This window comes from Lichenostomus cassidix, chromosome 4 (assembly GCF_008360975.1).
Source record: "Lichenostomus cassidix isolate B80296 chromosome 4, HeHo_3.0, whole genome shotgun sequence".
In the NCBI taxonomy this organism is placed as follows: Eukaryota; Metazoa; Chordata; class Aves; order Passeriformes; family Meliphagidae; genus Lichenostomus; species Lichenostomus cassidix.
In genome coordinates, this window is record NC_139484.1 from 19,892,172 (window position 1) to 19,918,224 (window position 26,053).

A 26,053-nucleotide genomic window follows, 5' to 3' on the forward strand; every position below is an offset into this window, starting at 1 on the left:
CATCCACCTGGATTATCATTACACCCAACAATGCTATTATAGCCAGTAAACAGTAACACACATGTTACTCTCATGATAAACTTGCTCCTGTGTTCAAAAAGAAGGTTTGGAAAGTTTGTCTTACACATCCCATCATGCCAGTCTGCACAGCAGAGCTGCTATCATTACACCACAGGCTTGAGTGCTGCAAAGAGAGGACGAGAAGAAATACTTGGCTTTCAGGGAAGGTTCTTACTGGAGATCAGAAAAGAAGTATTTTATACTGAGCATGTTCAGCACCCCACTATCATCACTTTCTCATGCCTTTTTTCCATATCAAACAAACTACAAGGAAAGATCAATATTAATATTGCTATTTTGATGTTATTCCAAGCAATTGTTGCATCACCTACATGTGAATGGCAATTTTGTTGGAGTAAACAGTTAGTGTCCATGGGATTCACTGTTTCATTTCAAAGAAACAAGCTGTGAATGCTGAAAGGAGATTTCTTCCATGCAAAAGGTCAGAGTTCATGTTAGAGCAATCTGTCACAGTTGAGTCAGTGATATTTCCATGCTGCCCTGTTCTCCCTGTACGTGGTATAGGGCATGCTGAACTGGGTTTGCTTGGTCACTTTTTATAATTTATTATTGACCTCCCTCTGGGAGACAGATCTCACATCTCCAAACTTTTCAGCCTTCTTGGGCAGAAGAATAAATTTATGGGTGGAAGGGAACAGAAAGCTAGAAAAGGAAGGATTGGAGGGAATGAAACAGCACTGGTGCAGTCAGGCAGGATCATCTGTCAGGCTGTGTTGCTGCCTTCTAAAGGCCCATGAGGCATGGTGTGGATTTCCTCCAAACAACTAACGCAGATTTTCCTGGATGTTTCCTGCAGTCTGATATCTACAACATGTCTGTGCACCCACTCTTGCCTGCACTCTTTTCTATTCATGGGGGAATAAAATGCTGCTTCTTCTGCAGAAGTGATGCGAACTAGAGAGCCAGTTGTTACTGCTCCTTTTTGTGGCTACGTAATAGCCACAGGCTTAACCTAGAAGTTCTCTCCTGATTCTGTTCATGAGGATCGTTCTTCTCAACAAGAAAATAATTTTTCTTCAAATAGAACTTAAGGGAAAGAGCTAAACTGCTTCAGCCTGCTTAGTTAGTGTTGCATTATCTTCTGTTTCCTTAATTAATAATAGCGGCAAACAAGACTCCCCTGCCTTTCACAGAGAAGAAGAGAAATGGTAAAATAATAGAAAATGATCCAGCTATAAATTGCCTTAACACTAGACTTAACCAAGGATTTCAGTCAAGGCACTTTGGAATCACTCACAGCATAGAATATTTCAAAATAAGGTGACACCCTCATATTAAGCCTTAGAAATTAATAAATAACTGTCTTAAACCTTAAACTTGTTGAAAGTAGTTTCAATGTGATTAGTGATTTAAACAAACCCACATAAATGCTGATACTAATTTGCATTCTTATACAATAGGAATCATGCTAAAGGTAATCTGACATATTGCTAGCCAGGGATTTCTGCCTCTCAAGGACCAAGGAGTGAGAGAACATGAAGTCTGAGTTTTATTGCTCCAGCTTGGCTGGCTGTGATGAGGACTTGGTTCTGCTATCATAAAGCACAGGCACATCCTGTTGTCAATTAGACTCACCGGTATTCCGGGGCAGCAGCATTGGGCCCCTGGGATGTTGTATAGTTTGCTTTGCTATGTAAACATCATGAAGTAATCCAGGCAGTGAAGGACACAGATGAGCAGGCAATTTGCAGCACACTAAGCAAAAGAATAAAAGCTCTGTGAGTGAGAGTCAGAGAATAAATAGTAACAACATCCCTGGGATATAATATCCACCGGTCTGGAGTCATTAAAAATATACACAAAAGAAAGTTAAGGGACTAATTAAAATAAAATACATCTGTGTTTTGCTTCTGTGGATAGACTGAGAGAAGGACATACTGTAGGGGGAAAATTTGTTTTAGTTATTCACTTTGATTTTAGCACATATCAAATATAGCTTCCTGGAGGAATTTTTTTTTCATATAGCACCTATGCTGGGACCTTTTAATTGGGCTTTGAATCAAGTTGTAAAACCAAACATTCATTCTGTAACTGCATATTTATCTCTTTTGTGAAAGTAAAATGTAAGAAAATGTCCTTCGACACATTTTAATTGAAGCAACTTAGGTCCCCTTTGAAAATGCAGTCCCACATTGTCCTTGAAAAATCTGTCTATTTGATACTAGCATAAACTTGTGCAAAAATGGGACTGCAACAGATTTAAGAATGTGCTCTCGAGTCTTTCTTCCTCTCCTTTTGGACACACTGAAATGAGATACGCAGGATGTTTAAAACCTATCAGAGTTCCTTGATCAAAGAAAAAATAGAAATCTATGTTTATTAACAATGTTTGTGTTTAAATAAAGCTAACCACAGCACACCAACATCAAAATACTCCCCTTAGTCCCTTGGTGCTCATTGTTTATGGCATTCAGCATAGAGAGCTCCTTCCCACCCTCCCATTTATAAATAGTGCTTCACTGATGGTAGTCTTCTATTATCAGTTTTACAACAGCATGCCATTCTGTCTTTGAAATTTCTAGATAACACTGCGGAAAAATTGTATGGTTTACTGTTTTGAACACGGGCTTGAGAACCAGCATTCCTGGTTTCTATTCCTCTCTCTGTCAGCACTTTGCTGTGTGACTGCAGCCACGTTACTCATCTTTTCTCCTCTTTGTTCTGCCACATCTGCCATCTTCCAGATCCTTCACCCATCCTAATTTTGAATAGGTGCAAGCAGTTTTCTGGAGTTTTGTCTCGCAATTTACAACAGAGTAGAAACTACTGAAGGGCAAGGGAATAGAAACTACTGAAGGGAAGGGATAGAAAAGACAACCTCTGTCCCAAACCATTTTGTTTGTAGTGAAAAGGCCAGAGATTTCACAGGAAATAAAACCCAGGCAGCAATTTGACCAGCCCTGCACTGTTCAGTATACCCAGAAAAGAGCAGCTGAGCACTCATGAAAAGAAAACTTGTGGGAAGAGTGGATGTGGAGATGCATGGCAAAGAAATAAATTCAGAAAAAGGTAGAGAGGAAAATGTTAAAAACAAAAAAGGTACAGTAGAAGCTTCTGTTCAACAGCTCAAGCACATCTTCCATGCCAGACCATGTAGACTGACCAGCCACAACTGGATAATCATGGGCAGCTGGTTATTGACTTCCCTGGCTATGGCAGGAAGCATCACAGCAGGAGCCAGCAGGGCCAGCCTGGACATCCCTCTCACAGACAGCATTAAACTTGCTTGTTAGGAATTATCACCAGTGTCTGAGTTTTCCCTCTCTCCCCCTCGTTCCTTCCTACCGGAAAGAAAATGTCAACTCCTCATTTGAGAGGGCCAAGGCAAAAATAGTTGGCACAGAGCAGGCATCTTTCAAGGGCTTCTTGTAGTCTTTTACTAGGGAAACTTCTGAGGCCTCAATAAGCAATAATATTGGAAAAGAACTGAAATCTCTTCTTTTGCTAAAAACATCCGACATTTTATAGAGAAATGGGAGTTTAGCCTGCTAGAAAAGACTAAAAGGCAGGTCACTGTTCGAGAGACAGTGAATCAATGGGGAGGTAGAGCACACACAGATTCAAACTTAACTTTTTTTTTTTGTTCACACAATGACAGCATAAAAATAGATTGGTTTATGACAGTGTGAGCAATGGATCTGCCAAGCTGAATTTAAACTCAGCTCCATAACAGAATTATATCCTATCAAGTGGCATGACATGAAATATTTCATTTGCTGGCTCACTACTACACTGTCTGTGAGAAAAACTAAAACCAGTATCATTGCAGCCTCTATTTTTCATATTTTCTGAAACAGTGTGGCATTAATTAATCAGAAAGGAGGGCAGAATTCTTATATATTTTTTCCATTTTGATCCTAATTAAAACAAGCTGAGCACAAAAATTGTAAGAACTGATCATGATCACTAACTCTAAATAACAAAGTGGGAAATATACTTACCCAAAAGATTTCCATTGATTCACTTTTAATATTGCTCTTTTTTTTTTTTTCTTGAATGAATAATGGAAAGGCAACTTCTTTTTTTCCCAAATAATTAATCTTCTATTAATAAAATTGAAAAAATTCAGGGTTTTTTATCATCTCCATTTACTATTGCACTGGAAAATAAGTTTCGGAACATGACAGTTAGTTTATAGTTAGATAAATTATTGCATTACTTTAAAGCTAGGCAGAGCCCCACCTTCCTGTGCTGGTACTATCCAGCCCTTGGGATTTCCAGAAGAGAAGTAATAACAGCAAAGATGTCATGAATTCCATATTTTCCACTAATGGCTGCATATATTTATATATATATATTTTTTAATATATTTATATTTATATTTATATTTATATTTATATTTATATTTATTTATATTGCTCGGCTGGTGGATTCTGATAAGGAAATTGTTCATACTGTTCAACTCTTTAAGTAGGTGATTTAAATCATATAATCACAGAATCACAGAATGGTTTGGGTTGGAAGGAATCTTAAAGACCATCTAGTTCCAGCCCTCCTACCATGGGCAGGGACACCTTTCACTAGGCCAGGTTGGTCAGAGCCCCATGAACCTGGCCTTGAGCACTTCCAGGGATGACGCATCCATATCTTCTTTGAAAGAATCATCCTGATCCATAAAGAGTACTGGAACAAAAAATAAGCATGACAGTCACAGTTCTGAAGATGGCCATTGCCAGGTCTGGAGTGTTTATGTAGTTTACTGTATCATAGCAACATCCAAAATCAAAAGTTTTCATCAAGAAACATATTTCTAAGGTCTAAAATTGCAAACTATATTAACCCCATGTGTTGAGCAAGATCCACGTTTGTGAGACTTGGGCCAAGTACCTGCATAGTAGCAGATCAAAATATCTTCAGAGAAATTTTTTCATTAATCTCTTTTTTTTTTTTCTATTAGCACAGGAAATCTAAGCTGATGACAAATCTATCAGCCAGCTTATTTTAAATCTCCAGTAAACAACAGTGGTCATAAGCAGGGGAGGATGACTTTCTTTGGAAACACACTATACCCACTTAAATTTCTATTAAAAATTGGCTTTGGGCACAGACCTCTTGGTATGACAGAGATTTGTGCAGTTAGGGAGAGAGAGAGAAGTGCTGTTTTTCCCAGTCCTGTGCTGCTGCTCTCCTACAACCCTTCACATCTCTAACTCTTCCTAAATAAGCACCTGAGCTTCCTGCTGAGGACATCTCACATGACAGGCTCCCCACTAGATACAACACTGCAATCCTTCTTTCAGCTATTTCTCAGAGCACCCAGTGATTAGGACAGAGAAGATAGCAAAGGAGAAAAGATCCAGGAATACCTGGAGGAGGATACAGGAACAGAGAGAGAAGAAACATGAGTCATTGCATTCCCTATGCCATCTGGCAAAACTCCTCTGGGGGTGTCCCTAGATGGGACCTGGTGAAGACCTATTTGCAGATGAGTTCCGGGAAATAACAGCTTTTCCTTAATTTCCTTTCAGTGTTGAGTTTCTTCATTCCCTCCCAGGCTAGATTTTAGCCCACCAGACAAAACAGCTCTGCCAGAGCTATGTCTGTGTCTCTGTGCACCTCTTGGGCTCAGGGGATGCAGCTAAAGGCTGTCTATCATTTACTACTCGCTTCAGAGGACTCCAACTGTACAGAGAGATGCTTGGTTGGCTTTGCTTTCTCCAGAGCATTTCTCCAAGAATTAAAGCCTTAGGGGACTTCTGTTCATTTCCACAGGAAACCAGTGTTTCTACATTTTCATTGTTGCCTTCCTCCTTCATTTATATGATAATATACTTGGACATTAATATACATTAGAGTTGCTGTGCATATGGCATCACAGGACTCCTCAAAATACAATGATACACTAGATCAGGCATTTGTTTCAGACAAAATCTGCAGCAATTAAGACTTAAAGAGTGACAACAAAGCCATTGAACTTAGAACAATGACCAGAGGAAGATAGAACAAAAGGTGTTGAAAGACTGTTATTTTATTTCTGAATCTATCAAAATAGTAAACATTTTTCTACTAAAAAGAGAACACAGAAAACTGAAGGATGCTGATATTAATAAGTTCTTTGAAGCCTTACAAACAAAATAAAAATCATTCGACCAAAATTCTTTTATCCCTGAAAAACCTTGCAGAAAATATTTCTCATCATTTGCCACTTCAAGACTGTTCTAAAGAGGTTACAAGTTGCCACAGATACTGTACTGTTCTTTGACCAAAATAAAGACAGAAAACCAGATATGTCTCCTGTAGAAATATGCCCAAAACCTGAAAATAATTGTGGATCCTCAGTGGCCCACCCACAGACTCAAAAGTAGAGCAAGTAAAAATATTTCTTCCTAGACTACAGCAACTTCTGCACATCTTTGATGAAATAAAGATCAGTGCAGCATCCTGCTAATGTAATGCAGTCTGTTCGCTACAACGAACTTCCCTGAAGAGTTCACTGAGTACCACACTGGACCTGGAGTGATTGTGTTGCTGGATGCCCTAATGGTCGTCTATGATCTTAGAAAATTACCCCACTTTGTGCCTCATAGGAGGAGTAATAATACATTCCTGCCTTTTCAGAGTATTTAGTGACCTACATATGAAAACGTATTCTTCTTTCCATGTATTTCATGGTACATACATTATATAGTACAGATTCTGGAACCTGGTAGATTTTTGTACACTAATAAAAATCTGTATCTCTTTCTCTGCCAATATTCAAACCTGACTTTTATAACACAAACATTGCTGTATTTGTTCCACTGCCGTTCTCTGTCGGATTAGAATCACAAGAAGTACATGTGAATCAGATCATTGAAGAAAATGCCAGTATTTCCTACGAATTTAATAGGTTCCTAGTATCTCTCAGGGATAAAAGTTTCTTTCTTAAAATTTATTTTGGACACCAGTGCTTCAAAAATACTCATTGGAAGCACATTAAACTAAAGCTTAGTTATTAAAACAAGTGAAAGATTTAAGGAATGTCTTTTTACCCTGCAGATTTTTAAAATAGAAAGTCTCTTCCTATGCAAAACAACAAGAACCAGAGTTGTGACAAATTTTTTAAGAACTATGGCCATTTGGTTTTTCAGAATCTGTGTTCCATAACAAGGATTGTAGACTTGTAGAACTGAGGATTGAGATAAAGAACTGACACTAGTAAAACTGCAGCTCTTCATACAGTTGAAGTTGCATCAAGTATCTCTTCCCTTTGTTGCTTACTTTTGAATACCAAGGAGTGGGGTTTGGCACTTCTTCTGAAGGGAAGAGGTTGCTGTAGTCTCTGAATTTTTTCTCCACTGTTGTCTTGCCAGTTGTGCTCATTGTGCTTCATGGTGTAATAGAGAAAACAGAGTCAGACCTGCCTGCTAAACTCATTTTCACTTTTCAGGGAAATAAGTTTTAATCAAATTTTTAAAAGGTGAAAAGCCAGTGCATTAACACAGTAATACAGACTGAGAGGTTTGAAGTCTAGAATTGAAAGTCTTCCATTGTAAAACCAAGCAATATATTACATGCCATACAGATTAAGCTCCTCCATAAGACACATTTGTTCCAGAGATGGTTACCCTCCATGGAATGTAATTCTCAAACCTCTGTGGAGAAAGGCTCTTTTTGAAGAGGAAGAAAGTATTTCCTAATGAGAGAATTTACTGGAAATACAGGAAATTCATGCCACATAAAGATGACTGGTAACTCCTTCAGCATCTTCGGGATGGACAAAATGCAAAGCCAAAGGGGCATCAAATTACTTCAAGGCTTTCCTTTGCCTGACCTGCATGAGAACCTGAGGTTTCATCATAAAGAGAGAAAACTGGAAACTGAACTGACTGGCTTGCAGTTGTTCAGAAAAGGCATCAACATCTGTTTCTGGTCTTTTGCTGAAGCATCCCTTCAGCTGATCATTTGGGTTGAAAGGAAATTGGTTTGTTTCCATAGGCCCATTTCTTCCAAGCTCAAATAAAACAAACCTCTCCTGTGGGCCTGATGGTTTGTGTTCTGGATTCCTGGCTCATATGGCAGAGACTCTCTGTATTATATTGCTAACATATTATCCCTCTTGAAGAACATGAAGCTGGCTATGCCTTGGCATGTTTCTGTACGTTTCTTTGTCTAGTTTTAAAGGATGTAGTGAAAGCATAGAAATGGGATCCTGATCAATTTCCCATGGTCAAGGAAATACAAATGTGTGGGCATGTACTTCTGCATCTGTAAAATAACATTTGTCACAAAGGTCAGCTGCAGTATTCTAAAAGGAAATCTGGTAGCTCTTTGTTACTATCAAATTGTGCTCCTAGATATGACAAATACTGTAGAGTTAACCTTACAGCTCTGTCTTAAGCATGAATTCAAGGTTTGGCTTCAATTCCTATGTGCCTATGTGCAACTAGAATTATGATCAAGTCCCATCTTCAATGAACAGGAATTAAGAATAACTTGTCTTATCCCCATTACATAGCTTTCAGGAAACTTTTCTGAAAGCCTGGATAGGGGAATAGAAGAGTTCTGGTCCCCTCACTTCAAGAAAGACATTGAGGTGCTGGGGCATGTCCAGAGAAGGGGAAAGGAGCTGGTGAAGGGTCTAGAGAGTAAATCATATTAGGAGTAACTAAAGGAGCTTGGAGTCTGGAGAAAAGGAGGCTCAGGGGAGCCATTACCACTACCAAAACTACCTGAAAGCAGGTATTGGCAAGCTGGAGATCAGTCTCTTCTTCCAGGAAACCAGCGACAGGACAAAAGGAAATGGCCTCAAGCTGAGCCAAGGGAGGTTCAGGCTGGACATCAGAAAGATTTTTTTTTCACTGAAAGGATGGTTAAGCACTGGAATGGGCTGCCCAGGGAGGTAGTGGAGTCACCATCCCTGGAGGAGCTGAAGGAATGACTGGACATGGCACTTACTGCTATGGTTTAGCTGCCATGGTGAAGTTCGGTCAAAGGCTGGACTCAATGATCTCAGAGGTCTTGTCCAACCTAAATGACTCCATGATTCTATGAAAATGACAGTTTAAAAAGCTTGTCCTCAAGGAAGGTTTCAATCTCTTGCCCAAAAGCAAAATGAAACCATAAAGCATGAATCTTAGCGTGAGATTCACATTCTGCTGATCCTCCATGGGACAAAGGAGTTTCTTAAGAGCAGAAAAATGTAAAATCATCAGAAGTTTATTTGGGGAGACAAAATTACAAATATACAGACATTCTAAAGCTGTGATTTGTTGTGAAATGTTTTATTTGAGCACTGTAATATATGAAAAGTAAGTTTTCAATTTCTTTACATCTCAGAGGAAATAATAATACAAGAAGAAACAGGAAATTACCAAGTCAAGTTTATGAGAAATATATTATGGTTACCATAATTCATAAACAGGAGCAATTCCATCAAAGATACTCTCCCTGACCACCCATACAATTTTTCAGGACACTAATTATATGGGGCAACTACACTCAGGAAGCTTGTCAGGGTAAAAGCAGTATTTTAATGTAGTTCATCATGTTTATATAGGATGAATGAAACTACTGCTTCTTTCTCTTTTTCTATCTCCAGACTGAGGATATTTATGAATTTTCAGTACAATTTTTACAGTTTCATCATCTTATTTCCCCTGAAAGAAGAGCAAGCATTTTCTTTATTTTCATTACAGAATCAAACCCCCAGAGGACCAATGGAGAGCACCAACAGCACTCACAGGCCTCCTGCTCAGACTGACAGGGCTGTGTGACTGCTGTGGAAGGACATGGTGACAGCTGAGGTAGAGCCACTGCAGACTGCAAGAGTTAGAAAAGGCTGCCGTGGACCACCAAGTTCCCACCTGGCCTTGTGTGCTTTGGAGGAAACAGTTCTCTGAAGCACTGTTTTTAAACAGGTATAAAAAGCCCTGGTTTTCCAGTATCCATAGCATTAGGAAATGCAAGCAAATTCTCAGTGCTGTGAGCCACAGAGGTCCAATAAAACACAAAAATATAACAAACAATTTTTCATTTTCTTATTTAATTTTAGCTATTCACAGTCTTTTAAGTGCCAGTTGAAGAAGACTCAAAGCTTTAGTCTGATTTCCAGTCAAGTTACAAATACAGACTCCTCTGTATATAATGATCACAGTTTTATTTCTGTTGAGAAAAACAGTTTTGTCTGGAATCTAATCTTAATTTCATTGCACCAAATATAAAAAACAGTTACAATTTTACTGAGGGGTGGTCCCTTCCTTTGCCAGGGAGCAAAAGAAGAAAAAGGACTTCATTTGATTTAAGCAGTTTAAAAATGCTTACAGACATTCCCAAAGATTCAGTGAAATCTGCTCTGAGAACATTTTCTGATATGCAGAAAACCCTCCAAGAGTGGCATGTTCTGGTAACTAAGGTGATTTACAGTGTGAAACAAAATATGGGCAACCTGAGAGATGACACAGTTATCCAAGGTTCTGCATTTGAAAGCCAAAAAGGAAGAGACAGTGTCAACAGACATTTACAAACAGGCAAAATAACTATACAGGTTAAAAATAGCACTATTTGCGGGGGGAAGTCTCACATCAGACTTCAGGTTTCCTGAGTGAGCTCTTTGCCTTAAATTATATACCTGTTGGTAAAATATCAAAAGCTGAAACATAGCCTTCAAAAAGCTTAAAGAAACTCTCTGTATTTCACTGAAAACCCAATTTTTACATTAGAAAATAACAATTCTCAAAAAGTTCACTTATTCTTAAATATTATAGGAACTGTGAGGCCATTTCTCCCACTTCAGAAACCCTATCACCTAGCTAAACTAGCTACTTTATAGATAGTAAGGAAATCGAAATGAAAATAATGTTATGCGCTTTTTTAAACAAAATCAGTTTTAAAATATTCTTAGCTAAAAGATTATTTCTTTCTTTGCCTGGCAATTTGCATTATATATATATATATATACATTGTTTTTATATGCTGCAATATGTTAGGTCACTCAAGATCTACAATTAGAAATCTTCATTCTTGACTCCATATAGCTCTCTGATGAATTGTGATTCTTTAGCTGCTGGAAGTTAAGGAACCAAAATTTCTGCTGAGTTTTCTATTGTACCTGGTAATGATGTTTTCCTTAGGTTTGCCAGAATTTCTCATGAAAGTAGCTGAAATTTCCAAATGTTTCTTCAGTGAAGAGAGCTACTTCTGCTCTCCCATATCAAATCTTCCCTAAATATTACCACTTTCTTTTCATAAATATTATCAAACACCACAGCTATCAATAATCTTCTGGCTTCACGTTTCACATGTGCATTGTTGAGTTAATTTAGCAAAAACCAAGAAGTAATTCAGACACAACAAGTTCTGCTCTAATTGTGTGTTCTGGGCAATTTTGCCACTCCTGAACTAATGACAGCTTCTTTCAGCACTCCTCATGAAACAATCAAGTTCATCTCTTTGGTTTTGTCATCTGACTTATATAATAACATTATTGGGGAATTGAGACTTGTTCCAAAGTATTTCAAAGTTTTGATCATTAAGAATCCCACAACTTGCATCACCATTCCAATAAATTTTCGAGTCTCTGCTGGCTTGCTTTTGAGCACGTTACCCCCAAAAAGTAACAGTGCAAATCCTACCATTCAGACAAAAATGCTTTCTAGTTGATCAGGAAAAAAATCTTCATCTCTTTAACTAGTAAAGCCTGTAGGGAATCAATATCTGATATAAGAGACTGAATATACCAAACAATGTATTTATATATCTGTCAGAACAAGCAATATCACAATGCTAGGCAATTTATTTTCTTACACTGAATGACAAAGGGCATGGAGTATTTAGAGTGGAAAAGAATAAAAATTAAAAATGTCACTAAATATTAATTAGAACATTAGGAAAAATATTATTCCGGCAGTAGAGTTAAATTTCAAATAACTTGACTGTTGCTGATCATCACCACAATAACAAGAATAATTTCAAGGTAAAATTGAGAGAAACCCAGCTCTTGGGCTGCTGAACCTGAGAGTATTGAAAGACAGACAGCAGATGAGTGGGACCTAGGCTATCACATCTGAGGCAGTTCAAGAATCTCTCCTAAGCCTGGGGAGAAAAATCAGTACAATTAAGGCATGAGACATCTCATTCCAAGGTTACACAGGCTTGATGAATCACAGTTAAGAAATGCCTCTTTTTTTTTTTTTTTTTCACTGATTTTAGGAAATTTAATCACTAGTTCTTATAGTGGTCCTATACTGCTGATGTCCAGTTAACCAAGGTGAATCCTGCACAGGATACCTGAACTGGAGCTAGGGGGGGACAGAAAGGAACACAATGATTTAAGCCTCTAACACATGGCAAAGAAGTAGGAACAGAGCCTAAAACAGAGAAGTTTTATGAACATGCTTAAATTTCTTAGTGCTTAAATGAACCAAACCACAGAAATTTGAGGCTTGCCCTTCATGAGCTGGCAGATTACTATTTTTGGCACTCGGTTTTTGTGATGATGTCAGAATGATTATTTTATTGTAATCAAAATTTGAATGTATATGACATTTTGTTTATGCCAGTCCTCTTTTTGTTCTCCATGTGTATAAACAGATATACCAGTGCTAAACAACTACAATTTTGTGTCCCAGACACAGATGTGGAGCAATATGGAGGCTTTCAAGAAGTTCAGGGCTGCCAAAAATAATGTTCCACCTATCATCTCGTGCACCAGTGTATCAGAAGACTCTGTGCACCACATACACAGCAACCTACTACTTGTGTAGTAGAAGAAAAAAATAGGACTTTGCAGGATTTGATTGCTCAATAAAGACTGCACACCTACAAGTTCCACAATGAATACGTACTTAATAATATTTTAAGAGTTTCAGACTCATTCTAAGCATCTGCATTATATCAGAACCTCAGGAACATCATTTGAACAAGGTCAGTGCTGTCCATATTGTAGGACCAAACTGCATCTTAATGTTTTTAGCACTGTTACAGTACCTGCTCTTTGCAACTAAGCACTTATTAGTGGTGGTTCCCCACAAGTGCATGGGCTATTTAAAGCTACTTATTTCATAAACAGCTTTTAGAAAACCCAAACAAACAACCTAGAGCTCGCAGCCTAAAAAGGAAGCTATCAGTAAAAATCCTTTTATCAACTGGAATGGCAGCTTCTCTCCCCATGGGTTCTTTGGTGTGTCTAAGGCCAGCTGACCTGTGCTGTGGCCAGAGGTGTGACAGCAGTGCCTCCAGGCACTCCTGAGCTGTAGCCCCCACCTTGTCAGGAGCACTGTAAATGCAGCAGCTGCCAGGATTCCAGCACAGGGTTTTTTCTCTGTAACCCCGTGGGGCTGTGGGTATGACTCTTTCTGCCGCAGGCACACTTCTGGTTGCTCTGCAGACATAAGTCACCCTGCTTGATTTTGTGTATCTACGGCTGAGTCAAACTTTCCTCGTGCTACCAAGCCCTGAGCTGGCAAGCTTTCCTTCTGTGTACAGTGAGTCAATATACTCTGACTCTGTTTTCAAGATTCTAGAAAGACAAGGCTGGAAAAGCAGTATAAATCATTCCATGTTGGAAATAATTACTTACATTTGAATTCTGTAATCCTTATTTGAACAAAACTCACATAGACCTTAGTGGGAGTTCAGCTCAGTTAATGACTGAAGTACTTGGCCCTTAATTCCTTTTTCTGCCCTGCTATCAGATGTATTATTATTATGAGAAACATCTGTAATAATACTTTACACTTCCATAGCCCCTGACATCTGGAGGCTTCAACAAACTCTCTCTGAAATTACTATTAGGTATTCTTATGTTACTAAGGATGTCAAGTAATTTGCCCAAGCCAGAGATAATATGTTTATGCTTTATGCAGCTCTTAAAAAATTAAATGAGGTTGCACTGATAAATACTATTCATTATACAGCCCGTGTATTTATTAACTAACTGGAGAGAAAGACAACTAAAAAAATGACCAATGCTGAAGATTAAAAGAACCGTAGACGCCTAATATCAAATAATGTCAAATTCAGCTCTCTGTACTTTAAAATTTCTGTTTTGCTTTTCAGACTCTAGAGATCACTTAACAAACATGAGGCCAGAAGTCTAAGTGGAACAATAATGTGGTTTCTGTTTATGCTTGCTAGCTTGTCTGTCTGTGTTTATCTGAGGGCTGCAGCTAACTGGTCACATACCATATCTGTTCCACTGTGGCAAACCAGCACTATTTGCTTTGTTTTTCTTCCTCATGGTGCTTTTTAAAATTATTCCAAATATCAAACAGCCAGTTATTTTAGGGGATCTCAGACCTGATCATGTTCTATCACACAAAATGTGGCACACAGTAAGCAAATGCCTAAAAAAGCACCCTAAATGAGGTGTGTGATGTACATGTGGTCCTTTTGAAAGAAAACCCAACAAATCGACACACTGTAAGGAAAGAAATTACAGACTCATTTCATCATATGAGAGCAAAAAAAACCAGAAGAGATGTAATGCCATGAAGAAAGTATCTGCCAAAGTGATCATAAACAGCAACATGTTCATGACAATGAAAGTGAAGGGTCTATTTTCAGTTCACAGCTAGTTACAATGCATCCCTCAGTTATCGGGACCCAGGAATAATAGTTCATTGTTCTGTTAGCTCTTTCAGACACTCAGACCCACAGGATTGCACTTCTCTCAGTATCCCTGTCACTGTGAAAGTATAGAATACTTTACAGCTATGTATGTTAGCTGTTATATCCCCTTGTACCTTTTTTATGTGGGCTCTCAGGATGATAAGGCAGTACAGTACCTCACTTTCTGGACACTTCTAGCTGTAATTTGTCCTTTATCAGATGAAGAAATACTGAATAGGAGCTGAGATAGATGCTATTCTGAAACATGAATGGGCACAGAGCCAAAACAAGTACTTCTCCTTTAAAATATAATGTATTATGTACCTCTATTAACTTAATCACATAACAATATACAGAGAAAAACAGATTCTGTTTCAGTCCTAAAAATCAGCTAGGATGTAGTGCCTTGCAGAAGCATTTGAATGGCTTACAAGTGTAAAATGCATAGCTCACAACCCTAAATCTTCACATGCAAGCTTTTTTAAGGATAGATGGCTGAGTGAAAGCATTGCCTTAGAGGAGGGGGAGTGAAAGAAAGTGAGACCAAGTGTTCTGCCTAGCTGCCTACAACTTTTGGCAGTGGATCAGACAAACAAGTTCAGCAGAAAGTCGATGTAATTTTATTGGACCACACTGTCTCAAGCAATTAGAAAAATATTTGTAAAACATCAGATGAGAAGGGGAAACGTGGAGCCCAATAATGCAAAACAATGTTTATAAGACAGAAATTGTGAAACTGGAAGAATAAACATAATTACTCTATCAGCACCTCCAGTTCTGAAGATTACTTGGCTTAAAAGCAAAATGGTTTTTTGTTTCATTTAAAAGAATTCATAGTTTTAAAAGTTTTACAAATGCACATGTATATTAAAAAAAAAATTAAATATGGATTTTTACTGTTGAGCCATCACTGCTCACCAACAGAAAATTACATGCTACATTAATGCACTTTATGTGCTGACATTCACATGCATATTTGGGCAAGGAATTCAAATCCATGGTTAAGCAAGAAGGATCATTTTTAGAATCAGAGATTCTTTTTAGAAGAACTACAGATCATCCAATGTATGTCTAAGCTTCTCAGATAAATTAATACTGTGTGAGGCAAAATCTTTCTTTGCAATTATTATTTTCCCCCCTTTAAAGACGATGCTGAGAAAAACCTGTTTTGACAACTTGCATGGAGCAAGCTTAGACACACACAACAGTAAAGATGACCAAATGCATTTCTTTTTAAGTTGCAGGCAAGTCAGAAATTTGTCTATATCTTAAGTTGGGACATTTGTTCTTTTCTACCAAGTAGAAATATTTCATTTTCTGCCCCAATTAACATCATAAGACTTGTCCCATTAACTGTTCTGTTAAAACTGCAGCTACTTAGGCATTAGCACATGGAGAAGATTTATCTGTTAATTCTAGGATAACACAGTACTGTCTGACTGTAGGCAGCTATCTGAGTAATAGGATTGGACAAAATGCAAGTATTACGATGTCCATTAGAGGTTCTATCAAGACTAATGATGGTCGTTAATGAATCAGAAGAAGATTCTGAGCTCCCTGGAATTCAGGTGCATTTGGCATATCAATCCAAAACTACCTTCAGCCTGCTGTCCACGTTTACTCTTTGTGCAAAAAGTCAAAGAATTCAAGCTGTTGCAAGGACTGTTTTGACCTGAGTCTCACTGAAAAATGCAGTGTGCCAAACAAGAGATTCAGGTGAGAGAGGGGCTTTCTGAGCAAAGATTTGTGATGCTGAGTGACAGAGGCAGGACTTCCACAAATACAGGCTGCTTCAAATTAACAACATGTCAGCCCAGGCTCTGGAAGAATGCTGCTTTTCCTACACTGGGAAGAGTTCTTAGTGAAGCAAAGACAGGGATCCAGGAGCTCAAAGTTCCAATAGTTTACAGACTACTACAGTTACTCAGCTGCAACCTCAGCAAGAGCAGGAACAGGCCTTTATAACACCAGCCATCAAGTTTACCTTCCAGGCTTGATTCCAGTGCCAACATACTCAAATAAAATCCAGAGAGAACAGCCTGTGTTGCCCAAACAGCCTTCTTGTACCAAGCTGCACAGCAGTGATTTCTGGGCAGCGGTGCAAACTATCTACAGTATAACAGACTTTTCCCACAAGCACACTCACAATGAAAACAAGCTGCGAATTTCAGGATAAACCTAAGTCTAGAGAAAGCAGCTCTGTTTGAAGTTGTGTTTACAGTGAAACTTTGGCAGTCCCAAAAAACAGCTAAGCTCCGATTTCCGTACATCTATATACTCTGCAATATATCTTGTGTGGACTAGAAATGAATCCTTTGCATTCCAGACGCATCAAAGGACGACTGCTGAAGAAGACTAAAACTTCTGTGAGTGATTGCTGGCGGTGTGTGTGTGTGTCTGTGTGTGTGACATAGCTGTAGCCAGACAGGACATTAAATGTCCCAGCAGAGCTGTTGCTTACACACATCCTTTAGCATACTGTCAACATTGGAAAAGAATCTGTGCTGGAAAATACTGGGAAAATACGTTTTTCAATGCGTGTTACGTAGTCAGCTGAGCTAAGGCGCAGCGAAAGCACATGAATTAGCTGATATCCTGTGTTCAACCAGCAGCATGGAAAAAAACATGAAGGCAAAAATGGACAGAGAAAAGGAACTAGGCAGATTAAGTAAGAGCATGGAAGACAGTAGAGAAGTTGTATGAATAGACTACATATGGGGTTTGTATGTTTTTAAGAAAAAAGTTTAAAGAAGTATGTCATACAAACAAATTTCATTCTGAGAGAAGTACTTCAGCAGATCAATTTTCTACTGAATGTCTTCATTGACCACACAAGATTTTTTTTTCAAGGATTAATGCTGAGCAAATACAGGGTAAAGAAACCATTTGCAAGAAGTATTTACAAACAGCCATTTGAATAAAACCACAAAGTGCTTTAGGTGGTATTTGGTTTACCTCACCATTCACACTCTAAATAATGAAAATTACTTGCATTTGCAGAGAGAAAAAAAAATTCTCTATTAATATTTTTGAGACTATTACATAGAATTAAACACACAACAATACCTTTAAAGTTGGTGTCTGGAAGTTGTATAACGGGTAAGATGCAATGATTGTGTTTATAAAGCATGTCAGGAAAGACTCCAAGATTATGTATATTGCTGACTTTCTCACCTTCCACGCTTGCAGGCTTTTTACCTGTTTGGGGAGCAATGTAGCCTCATTGGAGCATTCAAAGAACAATAATGGGTATCCCAGTGCTTTACTGTCTTGGTAAGGATTGCCTCATTCCCAAAATCAAGGTCAAGGCATTAACAGAGCTATTGAAACACACCTGACAAGGCATCCTGTGGCTATGGGACCCTGAATCTTACTGGTCTGATCCCTTGAATTGTGTGGTCCATAAATACGCATTTTCTATGCAGACATATTTTAAAATTAAGGATTCACAGATCTGGCATTTTTAACATTTCCTACACTGATTGTCCCATCCCAAGTTTGAATGAAAAAGAGCTTGCTGGAGTTTTTCAAGATGTCCTCCTGCTTACAAAGCAACATTGCTTAATTAGAAATAACTACATTCTCAGGGAATTCAAGGGAAGATTAGACATGAATGTGGATAATAACTATATCAAAAGTTACATTACATTTCACTCTTTTTTTGAACAGTAAAGACCCATGTAGTTTATGAAATACATGAATATTTGAGCACATGAATATTTGAGGGTACAAAGCTGCTTCTCAAATACATGTGATCTGATCATGTTCATTTCTTTGCTGTGGACCAAATACTTGCCATGCTCTGGACCAAATACTTGCCACATATACTTTACCAATGCTTGAAACTGAATTTGCATGGAAAACTCCAGGAGAGGTGCAAAGTTGGGTGCCTTATGAACCAAATGACTGAGTAGTAAGTATTAGAACCTCATCCCAAGCTGAATTCAAGGAGCCCACCTCTCTGAAACATGTAGGTTAAGGTCAGAAAATTACTGTTTTTTTTGACATGGCAATGAACTGTAAGACAAGATGGAAAATAGCCCAAAATATGAGTATTATTTTCCCACTGTCACATTACTATGCTTTCCTCTCAAGGTAAAGAAGTGAGAACTACCAGAAATTATACTTTGATTGGGATGTTCTCTAAATTATTCCAAAATTAGGGCATTTCACATGGAGTTCTAACATAATATTTGGTTCAATTGTTTCAGCTGTCTTCAAACACAAATCAGCACTTTTCAACAGTTTTTCCTGTATCTCAAGAGATACTATGTACACCTACCCCAACATAAAGCATAAAGGGGGATGGTAAAGGGTGATCTTCCTCCTGATGTGATCACTTAATGTGGCAGAGTACGCACCATGACATGACTGCAAACATCTTGAACTACAAGTTACTCAAGTACAAGATGAAAATACCATTTCTGAAAACATTTCAAACAAATCCAGGACACATTAGTGAGAAAGTCTGTACTCTTTTTCTCGTTTCCCATCGTAATTGCCTAAGCATCAACTAGCTAACTTGCCTTAACAGTTGACAGCATCAACTACAATTGGCAATAGATGATCTAAGGAAGGAACCTACAGGAGGAATCTACAATATCGTCAAAAAACTGAATTAGGAAAATGCTGTTTCAAAGGAAACTAGTCCAAATTACTGTAAAGACTTGTAGGTTAACTTCACCTAGAATAAGTTACTAACCCTGAATACCAGTTCATTCTAGCTGTTTAGGTATGAGGCAGTGAAACAACCCATGAACAAGAAAAATACACACGGTGGTTCTGCAGTGTGCACTACATAATCTGAAGCAGTGGGCAGCAATAGCAGCTTTATCTTGCAAGTTCCCACAGTCATTCCTTAAAGACAGTAGGATAGAAAAGAAAATGTACAGATCATACTTTCACATTGAAAAGAGTAAATGGAAGAGGTTTTCAGTTTGCCACATACAGACACATTAGCTTAAACTTCTCACAGGAAAAAAGAAAACTGAACAAAGCCATCTTTGTCTTGCTTCCTTGCATCAGTTGACAATCATGGTCCATCACAATCAGCTTACACTCAGGTATAATAAACAGTACTGAGGAGGTTATATTTTAATGTGAGAGATGTAATTTGCTGCTGGTGACAGGTTCAAACCACGCCTGTAAACCCATCATACAACACATCCTCTTTTAGTCCTACTTAGATTTAAAATAATAATACTGAAGGATAGGTTTTGGCTTTGGTACTCTCTGCAGGCACTTCAAAAGGACATACAGGGAAATGTGATGAATTTGATTGACTCATCCAGAGGGCTTTCTGGGTGCATCCAAAAAACCAACTGAAAGAAAAGCATGCCCATGCTCCCATCACATAATGGTCCTCCATTACAGCGTGCATGGCTGTGGAGGAGACACGGAAAAAGACACAGGAGGAGGAAACTTCTCACCCCATTAGGCACTGAGTGCTTCCAGAAGCTCTGCAAACCGTAACAGCAATTTCCCTCCCTTCCCTGCCCCCAGGGTTCATCTAGTCCTTGCACCATCATACAAGCAGGAAAGCTGTAGAATCACACAACCCTTAGCATCTTCTTGGGTTAAACAGACCTCTGGACTGCTCCTGTACAAGCATTGCTACATTTTGATGTTATATTCTTCTCTTTTCCTTTGTGGAGGAAAAAACCTGTGGCGTCAAGCTGAAGAAATTCCCGCTTTGATGTGTTCTCTTACAGTAAAGGACATAGCATTAGGAATTAACTGTCCCAAAACAATAAACTTAACAGATTTAGTGAATCTGAATAAAATTTATCTCATGTAAGTCTAGGGAAAACAGTTTGACTCCAAATATTTGCCCCAAAACTAAAACAAGTGAAGTCTTTGTAAAAATTTAGTTGGTTTATTTCATTATTATTTTTCATTTTCCTACCCTAGCAATAACCAGATCTGAAAGGCCAGAAGTTTTGCAAGATTTGCAAGATTCTGAGATGGTCTAGTCCCCCATCTTAGATTCTAAATGTCAGGGCAGTTCAGATAAATGTTCCTGATTTTAGGCACCTAGCCAAGACCGTTACTTGTTTATTGGGATGTAAGAAGTTAATTGGAAGGACACACTTTTACTTAGTTGTAGAAGCAACCAATTGATTACATTATGTGCAATCTCCTATTCACAGAAACAGCAGAACATAGCATTCTACAGGCTGAGATAAAGAGTGTTTGTGTGTGTGTGGCTGAGGGGAAGGGGCACAGCAGGGGAGTAAAATACTAAGAATATCGGTGCACCAGATGAGATGTCAGTGGAATAGAAAGTCATCACAGGATAATGGTCTCCTGCTGCTAAATGAAGGCCAAGGCAAAACAGATGTTGACTCAGAGCAAAGAAGTTTATTTTTAAAGCACAAGACACTGATCCTCTCTTAGTAGTTACTCAGCTAAACTGCCGGTAAAGTATCACTCATTTCACTTGACAGATATATTGAAGGAAAGCATTACTTATTCCATGGTATTATTGGCTTGTTACATTTTTTACTTATAAAAACCCCAACAAACTTGCCCCCCTACCCCAGACTTACTGTTGGGTTCCACCAAGTAGAAAATAAACTATTAGTGAAAGTATAACCTCACTGGAAAGTTGCATTGATCCTTCCTGATTCTGCAACTTTCTGACTGAGGCTGGTTTACTGATAGCCTTCAGGCCATTAAAAACTAAGTTACCTATGAGTGCAACTGGCTGACTGTAGTTACCTCTTCTGTAAAAACCAATCAGTTGTCCTAACGTGCAAATGCAGGAAGGAAGGGAGAATGTTTGAGGAAGGAACCCAATTTTTTGTTAAAGCAGACAATTCCATTTTTAAAGCTTGGAAAAGACTAACAATTCTAGAATAGAAATCTTGGGCCCACTTGAATCAGTGGCAATATACCCATTGATCCACAGGGACTCATGATTTCATCATGTGGTAGTCTGAAAAATGGATGTAGATGAAAAATGTCTGGCGTTGGAAATTCCTCTGTCTGCTGCCTACTGATGCCTTTAAACTTTGCTGTTGGAAAACCACCTCTGTGAGGGATAGAATATCTTCTCTCACTTGTTTAGGGCATTTAGAAAACCCTTAAATCCCCAGGTGCTCCTTTGTACACTATATGATCCCTTTTTTTTTTTTTTTTTTAATTTAGTTAGAGAATCTTCAGGGTAGGGACTGTTCTGAACAGAAAATGCATGGGGAGAGCGTAAAATTCTTGGGCACTGCTCTCAGCTATTGTCACTGAAACTGCCATGCTGGAAGATAATAAAAACATATCTGACAGCTCACCCAGTATGCTTCTCTGTTCACTGGTTTTCTGCTGAACACAAAGACAAATGAAAGGCCTTCACAGTCACATCCAAAATACTTCACAGATTTGGGTAAGGCTATTTGAAGAATTATTTCAACTCGAGTTATGAGTTTTCATCAAAACTACTTTTGGAAGAAGAGAACTCCTTAACCAAGAGGACAAGAAACTTTTCTAGCAACTTGTGAACAGCTGTGTGTTAGAAGAATTCTACTCTGGAAAAAACATCACAACTGCAACTTAGTGTCTTCTTCTGGGAGCCAAAAGTAAATCCTTCTTTAGAGCTTACATTTTAAAAAATCATGGGCATTTATGAACAGAAGACTACTTAAAAACCAACAGAAACCAGGCTCCCAAGTCCTTCTGTTGCTCTAAAGAACCAAGGTTACACATTATTTTTTTAAAGTCACTCAGGTGCTTCAGCATTGTATAGCTTTTCGTCTCTCAATAACTTTCTGAGTATAATAGCATTCCTAAAAACTGAGTGCATCTGTTAAATCTCTTTAAGCAGTGTAATAGAACTATCAGGCAATCTATTTAATCTGGTTTTCTTTATGTATATTGACCACCTCTTTACTAAATTAAACATACTGTACTAAATTGAGCAGCTGTGCTATAATTTTCATACTTTTTCTAGCATATTCCCATTGGTCAAAGGACAGTAGTTCAAATGTAGACACAGGATATATGCTGTTAGAAAAATCTCAACTGCAAAAATCAGTATTACATATAGTTAACAATACAGACAAATAATGTCAGTACTAGCTGAAAACATATGCATACTGCAGTGACAATAAATTGAAGCTCCAAGAAAAGAGAAGCCACCACTTCTCACAAAATAGTAATTATATCACAGACCACAGCCTTAAATACTAAATGTTTTTAAATGTAATTAGTATTTAAATGTTTTTAAATACTAATATGTACATTCTGGTCATCAAAAGATTACTAAAATCAGATTTTATTAAAAATGCTAGCTAATGAACCTGCTAAACTCACCCCAGTTTCTCGTTCTAGACAGAGCTTTCACATGCTTGAATTCAGGTTTTCCCAGCTGTAAAAATGGGGATAATAATACTTTCTCTGCTGTTTATAAGTTGTCTGTATAGACTGATAACTCTGTTGGGCAGGAACAATCTCACTGGGCAGTTTATACTACACAGCAGGAATGAAAAAAACACTTTAAAATCCAATTGATTTTTTCAAAGACATTAAACTAAGTACTAGTTAATACAAATGAAGAATTTTAAACATGAGTGTTGTTACTGGTAGTAGACTTCAGATGATATTTAAAACATGCTACTTAAATGCTACTTAATTATTTTCTAGTTAAACACCATTTTCTATTGTGGCCAACTTTCAGAGCATAGGTAAAAGGTGGAACATTCTTTTCAGAAGGAGATCTGAATCCCCTCTGCTCTGTCCTCTTCTGCCATATTTCCCTGTCCTTATGGATTTGTGGGGCTGTGGCAAAGAAGAGCAAATTTATAATCCACAACTCCTGTATTCCCTGGTTATTCTATGTCATTGTGCAGGTAACCACTGCAGATGTTTAAGAATTAATGACTGGAAAAAGCAAGAGGGACAAAGTGGTTTAGGGGTTAAAAATGACTCCTGGAATTAGATGCCACTGAGCTGCACAACAGAGTTAACTGGTTAGGCCATAATTCATCATGTGCATATTATTACAGGTAAAAACATGACACAAGATAACAGTCAATGAATTCACATTTTGGGTATAGCTGATTGCAAGTAAGAAGAATTCTCTTCTTTGAACAGACAGAGAAGTGAAAGGGGGATGTGTGCAGGAGCAGGAAAGGGACAGAGTGAGCACACACAGAGCCTCATTCAGGTGAATCTGAGTGGCTGGTGGAAAGCCTGGTGCACGTGGATTTCACCATCTGGAAATGAAGCTGCTATATGTTTACTAGAGTTCTCACAAAGAAGATTGATCATTTCCAGATTTCCCATTTTGTTGGGATGGTTTAACATCTGGAGAAAAGAAACACTGTGTTTGCTCTTGCAGAAACTTCTAATACTCGTATGCATTTATTGAAGCCTGCAAAGTCCTGGGATATCAGAGATTCCAACTGCTAACCTAATCTTTACACTTCCTAGACAGTGGAATTAAGCTCAGGATTTTGCCTGTTCTTGGTAAAATAGTTACTGCTGCTATACAGAATGACAGGATATAGCTCACTTGAAGAAGTTTCTGTTAGACTTGACTGTCTTCCTTATAAAAGTTTCCCACCTTTGCTTTCACCAAAACAGAATTCTGACAATAGCACTGATGTTACAAGACTCTTTTCTGAGCAAGAATTTAACTGCCATCAGTCTGCCTGGTTTTGTTATCTCTTCTGAGTAATTGTCCAGAGTTCTGCATGAAAACTATACGTGAAATACAAATATTTAAAGAATCAAGTACATACTTAACATCATTGATACCACAGATTAACAAGTCATGTCTCAAAGTCCTTTTGGAAAAGAAGAGTTAGAGCTAATAAAAATTACAGATTTGCATTTTTATTTAACCATTGATCAGACTACTTATTTTGTAGAATATTTTACTTAAGTGCCCATCTCTTCGAGTAAGAATTACAAGAAAGCACTTTTCTGATAATCTCTCTTTTGTATATTTTTCATAGTATACCCTGAAATACTTCCTTGCACCCAAATGAGAATCTGTGATGGTTTTGGACAAGCTTTATGACTAATTTAATTTTTTTCCAGATATTTATTAATTAAAAAAGTATGGAAGACATGGAAAACATGAGCATTAAAATTAATGTATTGACAAATAAATGAAAGCTGTTTTGAAAATAAAATGGAACATTACTTCTAGAAAAAAGAGAGAGCTTCTTATCTCTAGTCTGAGTAGAAATTGCCTCTGCAGAACTCAGGGAAAAAAGATAGCTTTTTCAAGCTCTACATCAGCAGTTTGTTTGTACTCAGAAAAGTGATTTAGTACAGGTTTAACTCTAGACACATGGTTAAATTCCATTGATTCCTATGGAAGTAAAGCAGATGTGCTTGGAGCTGGTCACAAGCTTAAATAGTGTTGAACTAGGGCCTTTATACTTTACAAGTTCAATATACCATATGGTAATTAATCCTCATTGCACTTCCCAAGAAATGTCTCCTTACTAAATGCAACTAGTGGGACTGGAGATTGCTTAATAACTCATGTAGCAACCATTTAATTTTTGCTACAAAATGTAGGTGCAGACCTCCTAAGCTCTCTCATTTTTCTAGCAATGCAGAACTGCAGATAGGAAGGAGGTGCTAAAGGTTAAAAAAAAAGTTTCTTGTCAATAGGAGAACTTCAGTGAATGCTTCTGTGTTTGCGTGTGCAGCCTATATTTCAATCATTGTTGGTGATATACTGAGAAAGAGAAAATAAATACATGCAGGATGTAGGTAGCATGTATTCTTAGTGGTCAAAACAGGAGGTGAGGTAGAACGATAGTGAAGAGAAGCAAATTCAACAACACACTATAAAAACTAAAGCCTCACCACTGTGGAAATGTCTAAAACAACTAGACCCTGGAAAAGAAAATCTTTCAAACCTTTTCAAATAAGTAATTATGAACAACAGCTTGTGAAGAATTTAAAAGAAATTTACCATTACTTCACAATATATGAGAGTAGGAGGGCACTTCCATCATGTCACCCTGCCAAACAGTCTATATTTTTTAACATCAGAAAAAGCCTGAGTTAATAGGAGGCTCTTTATGTTTTAGGTAGCTTGTGGTAAGCATGGTTAAAAGGTCCAAACCAAAGACAACCAGGCTTTCACCAATCCCACAACAAGTTTTCAGGGTTGACTTCAATAACAAATATACATATGCCTCCAACTAGATATTTCAGTTAGTTGACTTAATCAAGAACAGATTAAGCTTTATAGTTCTAGTACAAGACATATCCAGACATAAACCAATTCCATAAGAACATTTTCTATAACACTTTATTAACACACTATTTCATTACTAGCCCTACATAATTTACCTCTGTCTAATTCCTCCTTTACCTGAGAATTTTGTCAGTCATCAATATTGCCATAGGTACCAGTCTTTCATTATTCATCAGTACCAGAGGGGACCTATATTCCTTGTAAAGAGAAGAATCTGCCTGAAAATGC

General features: G+C 37.9%; 1 protein-coding gene across 1 annotated transcript in view; it reads right to left on the reverse strand.

Annotated features, from left to right (window-relative positions):
* The window catches only part of LOC146437984 (uncharacterized), a 137,044-nt gene that overhangs the window by 23,412 nt on the left and 87,579 nt on the right, over nt 1-26,053 (reverse strand). The window contains exons 3-5 of the mRNA XM_085058152.1: nt 4,632-4,704; nt 4,023-4,180; nt 1,657-1,776 (exon numbers count right to left, since the gene is read on the reverse strand). Coding sequence (XP_084914278.1) covers nt 1,657-1,678 — 22 coding nt within the window. The 5' untranslated portion in view covers nt 1,679-1,776; nt 4,023-4,180; nt 4,632-4,704. The remainder of the gene's footprint in view (nt 1-1,656; nt 1,777-4,022; nt 4,181-4,631; nt 4,705-26,053) is intronic.